The sequence below is a fragment of the Trichechus manatus genome, unplaced genomic scaffold (assembly GCF_000243295.1).
Source record: "Trichechus manatus latirostris isolate Lorelei unplaced genomic scaffold, TriManLat1.0 scaffold00258, whole genome shotgun sequence".
In the NCBI taxonomy this organism is placed as follows: Eukaryota; Metazoa; Chordata; class Mammalia; order Sirenia; family Trichechidae; genus Trichechus; species Trichechus manatus.
The window spans coordinates 692,789-701,893 of record NW_004444194.1 but is presented as its reverse complement, the minus strand read 5'-3'; the positions used below and the strand labels follow the sequence as shown (position 1 = coordinate 701,893).

The 9,105-nt window shown below is 50.4% G+C and overlaps 1 protein-coding gene across 1 annotated transcript; it reads right to left on the bottom strand.

Annotated features, from left to right (window-relative positions):
- Positions 1-997: 997 nt before the first annotated feature.
- ASF1B (anti-silencing function 1B histone chaperone) lies at positions 998-8,886 on the bottom strand. Its single transcript, XM_004389723.1, has 4 exons — positions 8,610-8,886; positions 3,449-3,564; positions 1,557-1,733; positions 998-1,207 (listed from the first exon to the last, which is right to left on the bottom strand). Exons 1-4 carry the CDS (start codon positions 8,716-8,718, stop codon positions 1,001-1,003), a joined length of 609 nt encoding a protein of 202 aa, XP_004389780.1. The 5' UTR covers positions 8,719-8,886; the 3' UTR covers positions 998-1,000.
- Between the last annotated feature and the right edge of the window lie 219 nt (positions 8,887-9,105).

Sequence of the window (9,105 nt, the reverse complement as noted above, 5' to 3'; positions counted from 1 at the left end):
AGACACAAGCACAATCAGTCTCAATGAAGTGCTTTTTATTTTTGGAGCAACCAACATTTTCAATATAAAAACCCTTTAATATACAAACTGCAATCACAACAGCATCCACGTAGCAGCGAGGGGATGGGGCAGATGTGGGGGGGATTCCGGGAAGAGAAGGTTTTCAGGATCCTGACAACTTCCCTTGCCCACACTCACTATGGCCCATGAGCGTGTGGGGTCTTGGCAGAGGGCAGATATAAGGCTGCCAGAGGCGGAGGGGCCTTCATGCCGACACCAAGACAGCCAGAGCACAGCAGACCCTTCCAACATGCCACCTTCCCAGCATTGACGTCTCTAGGGAACACCAGCTCCATTTAGGAGGTAACAGGAAGGTGGCTGTGACTGAGACAAGAGGTACCTGCTGATCACACCTTTGGGAACAGCATTTTCTAGAGGCTTCTGGGTTGAAAAGAACTAAAAATCTTGGGAGATCAGACATTGTATCTGAGTCCACTTCCTAATCAGGATTCCTTGCCCATGACTCCAGAAAGCTGGGAGCTCTGTTCAGATGTTTGGAAGTGGAAGGACGGCAGAGCCTTTGACCCAACAGCGCTGGAGCCTTGCCAGGCACTGACCAAGAAAGCCTCAGGCAGACCAGGGAGGTCTGTGGGAAGCAGCTTTGGGTCAGTGGTACTCAAGGAAGCACAATGGCCTCCTGGTGAATTCACAGTGTGTGTGGAAGAACCAAGGGGCACAGTCAGAAAGAATGAAGAACTGAGTACCTCCTTCTTACAGGCCTGTGGAGTAGATGTGAAATGATCCTTCTGGGCCAGGGATGGGAGAGACCAGGGCTTGTTCTTTCCTTAGGGCCCAGTCTGACTGGTTTGATGTAGGTGACAGCCCCAAAGTCCTCCAGATGGCCCACATGACTCTCCAGGAGGCCCAGTGTCCCCTCCAGATGTGCCAGGAGACTGGTCTGGGTCCCTGCCGAGCCCAGCCAGGGCCTGAGCTCCCACAGTTATATGCAGTCCATGGAGTTCTCAGGGAGGAGGCCAGCGATGCAGCCAGGAAGGCCCAGGCCCTTGACAGGAGTGCAGCTGAGGGGGAGGCCGCCGCTCAGGGAAAGGTCCTGGTTGTCGATGGCTTCCAGCCTGTCTGTGTTGTTGTCCCAGTTGATGTGAAAGCGGGTCACCCGGGGGTTGGAAGCCAAGATGTTTCGCTGCAGCTGGGGCAGGAAGAGAGTGTCAAGCCTTGTCAAGTGCTCTTGTTACTCCCCCAGAGCCAGGACAATCCCAGCTGCCGCACCAAGCCCAGGAAGAGGAGACCCTGCTTATCCCATCAACCATGTACGGAACTCCAGGGGAAGGCCCTATGCTACCACTTAGCACTATCTACTCTCAGCAATGAGGTGTGTCTCTGGAAACAAAGACCCTTTCTTTCCCGGCCTGGCTCTGCAAGAATCGAGCATGACGGAAAACTTGAGCAGTGACCCTGGCTCCCAATTCTAGTGACTCAACTCCCCCAGTGTGAAGAGGCCGCCTGGCTAAAGCAGGAACTGCAGAGACAGGCTCTACCTGAGAAAAGTCTGGCTTCAGTGGCGGGTTCTCCCGCAGCTCGGGGTTGGGGTACTCGTTGTTGACGTAGTAGCCGACACGGATGAACTCCTGTCCACGGTAGGTGCAGGTGATGAGGACCACAGTCACACCCACAGCATCAGTCTCAGGGATGAGGGATGGATTAGGGGCATCGGCCTAGGGGAAACACATCCTGGGCCTTAGCATGCAACAGTGACACTATGATAAACAACAGAGACTGACTGAGTGGAAACTATTGTCTCTGTTCTCAGAAGTTTACAATCCAATGAAGGAAACAGAATTAATCACACAAGGGACTATAAAATTTTAAATGTGACAGGTGCCTGGAGGTGTTTACCATAAGTTCCCAGCAGAGGTCCTGAGGCATCAGGAAGCTACTTGGTATGGCCCTGGAGGGCAGGGAGCAAGGGGAAGGTGGTGTAAGATGAGGCTGAACATGTGGGGAGCAGGGACCAGATCACACAGGGCTTGCTGGGCCAGTTAAGAGTTTGGGGAAGCCAGGTATTTAGCAGGTGAGTGCCACGTCAGACTTACAGTCTGGAAAGAAGACTCTGGCTATATGTGCAGATGTGATGGGAAGGAAACTGGCTAGAAGGCTACAGCAGTCACTCTGGGGACCAGACAGTAGAGAGGGACAAAAGCGAACAGACTCAAGATGTATCATTATGCACCAAAAAAAAAAACCCCAAAAAACCAAACCCATTGCTGTTGAGCTGATTCTGCCTCATAGCAACCCTATAGGGCAGAACAGAACTGCCCCATAGGGTTTCCAAAGAGCTGCTGGTGGATTTGAACTGTGACCTTTTGGTTAGCAGCCAATCTCTTAACCACTGTGCCACCAGGGCTCCATCATTATGGACAGACCCAGCAATATAATTTGTGGGGTCCAGTGCAAAATGAAACAATGGGCTCCTGTTAAAAAATTAAGAAGCTCCAGACAACCCCCAAAACTACTGCCCTGAGATAATCTTTAAACCTTAAATCAAAAATATCCCCCGAAGTCTTCTTAAAACCAAACTATTGTTTAGCTTGACTAGTAAAGAATGTCTGCCTTGTGCACTGTGCTCTTTTAAGATCTATCTACATGGGATCAAAGTGATAACAGCAACTTGAAAGATAGGAAACTTAGCAGGTAGTGAATTTATGTTAATGGGGGAGGAACAACTCAAAAAAGGAGAGTGAAAATGGTTACACAATTCAAAGAATGTAATCAGTGTCACTGATTGTACATGTAGAAATTGCTAAATTGATGTTCTGCTGTGTATATTCTCAACAATAACAATAAAAAATAAAATAAGTTATGTATTAAAAAAAAAAAGATCTAGACAGTAACAGTAGAGTATTAAACTGAGCCTGGGCCCTGTGTGATGGCATGGATTACATGCCCAGGAAGCTGGCCCAGGTCGTGGAGTAGAGATTGGGCTTGCTAGTGAATTGGACACAGGGTAGGTGAGGGGGGGGTCAGAAGATGGGATGTGGACAGTAACCATGGAGACAGAAGTCAGTGAATGGATTTGAGCTGCTCTCAAACTTGAGTGTGCAAAGGAATCACCTGGGGCGTTCGTAACCTGCATTTCTGACAACCCAGGTGATGTTTGGTTAGAAAGCGATCCAGGAGTTAAATCAGTGGCTCCAGGTAACAGATGTGACAGAGGTGGGGGTGACGGAGGTGTGTGAAGTACCTGACATCTCTAAAAGGAGTTGCCAAGTAGGCAGTTTACAGATCAGGAAACCTTTCTTCCAAAGTCTCGAGAGGTAGAGCCAAGATTTGAACCTGAAAATTTGGTCACTGAACCACACCATGTGCTTTAGAGTAAAAGAGGGCGTTTCTAGGAGCCATGGACTACCAACCTAAGGTCTTGTCTTCTTACCTGAAAGACAAACATGTGTCTCCCTGCTGGGACAGGGCCGACCAGCACCGAGTCCAGGATCTGATCAAACTCCTCACTCTCAGCTGAGCCAACGTAAATGATCTTCCACTCCAGGTCTGCAAGGACATGAGGGGTGTTAAGGCTCTGAAAAAGCTTGACAGCAGAAGGCAGGGGAAGGGTCGTTTCTTGTTAATTTTGGACAGGTCCTCAATATATTTAAAGATTCTTATTCCCTAAAACACCTGCCGTCTTCTAGCACCAAGTGGTAGGAACTGTGGTCCTATACATGGGTGGGCAGCCCTACTTCCCGTGGTGCAATCTTGCCTGTGGGCCTACCTTTGCCAGGTGACCTTGACTCTGCACCTCAGGGAAACACAGGCCTCTGGGAGCCTGAGGACAAACCGTATGGCAGAAGCTGAATTAAGACCCATGTGACTGTGGCGTGCTGAGGAGGGAACAGCAGGAGCCGGGCCACTCCAGGGTCCTGCCCACTGGGTGCTAGGACAGGAAGCAGCATCCTCTTTCACACACAGGGACCGGTGCCACTGAACTGAGTAGATCCCTTGACAACTGGGGCAGGGCAGCAGATTCCAATCCAGCAGGAGAGCCAGCAGCAGGAAGGGAAAACAAGGCCACTGGGAAGGCCACCCATCCCCAGGCCTCAGATCCGGCACTGAGTCAGGCTTTCTCTGGGGCTTTCAGGTAAGTGCACTATCATCAACCAACACAGCACCTCTGAGTGACCCTCTGAATCCCAACTGTCTTACATTCCCCGCAGTAGGAGGGCACCATCCCCGAGTATGCTCGGATGACAGTAAGGAGACCTTGCCCATCAATCACAATGGTCCTGGTGACTACTTCCTCTTAAAGGAGTCCAAGTGCACCAGGGGCAAGGTCATGCTAGTGCAGGGACGCCTGGCATGAGACTTGAAACTTATTTTAGCTTCTTTGAAATTGCACAATCTATAGCTCCAGCAGCTGGAGTTTCACAAACTGTGATTTTTACAGGAAGCAAACTCTCACGGAAGCTGTCCTGTTCCTTGGTCAAGCCGCCTGCAAGAACGTCCAAGTGTGAGCGATGCTGGGCCACTGAGTAGAGGTTTGTCACCTGAGCCCAAGCCCTTCCTCGAGCCACTGCTTCCTGTCCCTATGCAGTTTCACCCAGGCCCTCTACTCAGGAATCCTAGTAGGCCTGTGGGATGTGGGGACCCTTTGGCTCAGTAGGGTTCAGCTGAACTCCAGTATCCTGTTATTTGCAGAGAGGAAGTTACGTTTATCGACTTATTTTTGTTATAAGCAATGACACAACTACAGTTAAATTTTTGGGAGGACAAAAAGACAAGCTAGACCTGATCTCACCTTCCTGCCATAACCATATATGTCCTTCTGGCCTTTCCCACCATAACCAGTGGAGTCCTATGCGTGCATTTAGCTAAAGTGCCTGTGGGAGACAACAGAGACTGAAATGCAGTGGGCCATAGTGTCTGCCATGGGCACTCAGTGTTGTCCAGCTGCGGTCAATGCCTGTCGGCAAAACCTAAACAAACACCACATGGATGCTGACCGAAAGAGAAAATGCACTGCCCAGGCAAGTGGGCCCCAACAGCTCCCTCAACCTGGTCCAGAAAGAAACCAAAGAACTAACCGAGGGCCATAGAGAAATATTGACTCAAGAGTAAAAAGAGCTGATGAAATTGTCTACAAAAGGCAGATAACTGGAATACGGGCCTGCAAGTTGGATCTCTTTAAATTTGCTGAAGTGTTTTAAGCAGAGACACCCTTAAATGATTTAATTATGAATACAACCTTTCTTTGGAGTTAGATATAAAACAATACTGTATACAGTACACATTCATACCTACTGAAAACAGGGCACAACTGCCCAATTGTACACATGCAACACTGAATACCTGACCTTATGACCAACTCCAAGGGTAACGTTGAGTACATTAAGTTTTGTCTTTAAGTCCTAGCTTTAGTCTAACTCCCACACAAGATGCCCCTTGTGAAGGAAAACAAAACCAAAGCCAATTATAGGATTAAAGGCACATGCAAATTATCGTAGTTTAACTACCTGGGGAGTCTGTTTCCTGTTTTTTTTTTTTTTTTTTTTCTTAAGATACCTAGCATGCCTTTCTTCTGCGTTATCACTTTGCCTTCGTTCATAATTACACAGATGAACCTTGGCCTCACCACAGTGTGTGAGCTGTGGATCAGAACATCTGGCGTCTACGATTTATTCAACCAGTGTCAGGTGAATTTCTCAACTAAACACGGAAAAAGCACACCTAACATACTAAACGTAGGCCCATGCCTTGGAGACATCTATTTCCAGATGTTGTTGAGAAAAGGGAGCAAAAGGGGCTTGGAACCCTTGGGAAATGGGGGGGTTGGGTGCCTTGTCAGATTTCAGCTGGCAGCACAGAGAGGTAAGAAGAGACTTCTCCAGGACCAGAGAGACTTTTAAGGCAGCTCTACTCCCATCTGTTTGGAAGGCAGGAAACAGATTCTCTCTGCTTTGTGGGATGAAGGCCAGGAAGAGACAGAAAGCAAGTTGGCAGTTCAGAGTCACCAACAGACGTAGGAGGTAGAATCAAAGAGTCTGGATTTCCAGGCCAGGGTTTGATTCCCAACTTGAGTTTCTCTGAGCAAAACCTCTGCTGTCCAGCATAAATAAGAATAGCGCCCCCTTACTCTCTTTTGAATGTCCTGATTTGACAATAAATTGTATGGTCCTTCCTATTTATAAGCAGTCCTGGTGGCACAGTGGTTAAGCGCTCAGTTGCTAACCGAAAGGTCTGTGGTTCAAACCTACCAGCTGCTCCACAGGAGAAAGACGTGGTAGTCTACTTCTGTAAAGATTTACAGCCTTGGAAACCCTGTCCTATAGGGTCGCTTTGAGTTGGAATCAGCTCCACGGCAGTAGGTTTGTTTTTTGGTTTCCTATTTATACTCCACCTCTAAAGTAGGGAATGCTTTCTTTCTTTTGCCTGCCAGGATAAGAGTAAAGACAAAGAAACCAGACTTAGAACTCAGAGACAAGCTCTCATCCCAACATTTCTACAAACTGGCTGTATGACCTTGGAGAAGTCATTCCACTTCTCTCTATTAAAAAAGAAAACCCTGAAGGCTGACTTTAGCCTTTCCTGCCCTGAGTCTATAAACAAATTACTAAAGTCACAGGGCAGGGCTCCCAGGAATAAAAGTACTAAATAATGGCCATGCAACCATTTTTAATTCAAGGAGTACAAACAGGCTGATTGAAACTCGATCTCCTGCCATCTGGGAACTCCGAATCCCTTAACCTATTAGCTCCTTACATCCCCTTCTGGCTTTAAAACTAAATCTTATTCCACAGTGTCATTCTACACTTTATTTATTTATTTACACTCAGCCTTGTTCTAGCAGGGATTTAACTTGGCTTACTCTATAGTTGGTCACAAATGGACTCCTTAATTTAAAAAAGGAGTGTGGGACACCAGGGGGAGACTGACCACTGGCTCACCCTGAGGGCACACATGGTTCAAACTGTTATCAGCCACAAACAATCCAAGCAGCAGGCTCTGTGAGCAAACCACACACCTGCCACTGAGAGGCGCTAGTTAGCACCCCAGCCTCACCTCAGCTGCTGCCCCTTCTCCTTTAATGGCCAAGCAGAGAGATGGCCTAGCGGAGTACTTCCTCCTGAAAGCAGGACTTGCCTGTCAGCTGTGCCAAAGCTCCCTGGGTGACCTTAGCCATTTGGTTTTAGATTTTTATAGACCTCTTCTTGAAAAGTCTTTCACTCTTTGTGGCTCTACATTTCTCATCTGAGATGAGAGCCATGTCCACCTCCTTTATGTCACATAGACTTGTAAGTACATTCACGAAAGCACTTTGGAAAAGACGCACAAAAGGTTGTGACCTCCTAGCTGACTGTTTGAAGCTAGACGCTGTCTCAGCTCAGCCTGTCCCACCCACCCCCCAGACTAGGTCAGACCATCAAAAGTGTTGGAAGAATTGCTGCAGTAAGTTATCTGGAACCTGGCGGGCAAACCCTGGGAACTGGCTCACCCTTGCCTGGCTACACCACCCCTCAGATTAGCGGGTGTTTATCCGAGCTGATGAGGAGAGAGTAGGGAGGAACAGGAACTTGGGAGGACCAAGTTACCCTCTAAGTCTAGAGAGAGAAGCCAGGCCATCCCTCCCCAGGTGGAGCTCAAGTGTAGGGGATCAGACTGAGGAGAAAACCCAGGTTCTACAGTGTGTGCTTTGGGGTGGAGAGCAAGCAGAAGTTGGAGGGAGGGGCGGGAAAGATGTTTAAAGATTAGCAGGTTGGGGAGGGGATTGTTAGGGGAGATGGGGTGAGTGAGACCATGCCACAGGGAAAAAGGAAGGTAACTTTAGGGGGAGTCTTCACAGGGAAAAAGGGAGGGAGCTTGGAGGAGAGGTCTTCACAGGGAAAATGAGACGGGGCTGGGGTCTCTACAGGATAAAAATGAATTGGGAGTGTCTGGCCACACGGAGTGGGGATAAGTGGGCAGTCTCATCCCACTTGGGTGGCTGGAAGGGGGGGTCTGGCCTTACAGAAATGGCGGGTGATTTGGAAGGCGTCTTGTCATAAGGAAGAATGGAGGCTGAGAAGGTCTCTACTTAAATGATCGGCTGGTAGGAACTCGACCAAAAAAAAGGGATACTGTTTCCACAGGGAAGCGGGACAGTGGGGGAGGGTATCCATGAAAAGGTGGGGTTGGCCATGGAGAGAGGGGTCTCCATGGGGAGGTCAGGGTTGGCTGTGTGGGGGGAGTCTCAGGGGGAGGTCAAGGTTGGCATTGGGGGGGTCTCAGGGGAAGGTCAGGGTTGGCACTGGGGGAATCTCGGGGAGGTTAGGGTTGGCATTGGGGGCCTCGGGGAAGGTGAGGGTTGGCACTGGAGGGTTTCCTTGGGGAGGTCGAAGTTGACGGGCCGGGGGAGGGGGGTCTATGGGGAGGTTAGGGTTGGCTGTGGGGGGGGATCTCAGGGAGATTAGGGTTGACATTGGGGTGGTCTCCATGGGGAGATCGAGGTTGATGAGGTCGGGGAGTGTCTCCACGAGGAGGTCAGGGTTGACCGTGGGAGTGTCTTTAGGGTAAGTCGGGGTTGGCCGTGGGGGAGGGGTGTCTCCACACAGGCCCAGCCTCACCATCCGCCAGGGCCTCACTGCACTCGAAGCTGATCTCGAACCGGAAGGGGCTGTGGAAAGGGCTCGGGTTCTCCAGCACCGCCACGTTCAGCACCGACACTTTGGCCATCGCCTCGCCAGGCTGGGGCTGGTACCAGGGCTGAGGCCGGGCCGGGGCCAAGCTAGGGTCTTCGTCGGGTGGGTCAGGGACCAGCGTTTCCCAGAGCCGCGCCCGCCTCCTCACTACGCGGACTGAAGTGCGCACCTCGTCCGCGCGCCGCCTTCAAATAGCCGCTCCGCCCTCCGGCCAATCACCGCCAGCGCTCCCCGGCGGCGCGAGCTGGCCCCCATCCAATCCTGGAGCTCCGGCGGGCGCTCGCCGAGACTCCCGGGCCAATCTACGGAGCTCCCTCTCCGCTGGGCACGAGGGGGGCGGGACCATTTCTCTGCTTCTTTGGGCGTCCATCCCCACCAGGGAGCCAATCCCCAGTGTCTCCGACTAGGCTGCAGAGGGCGG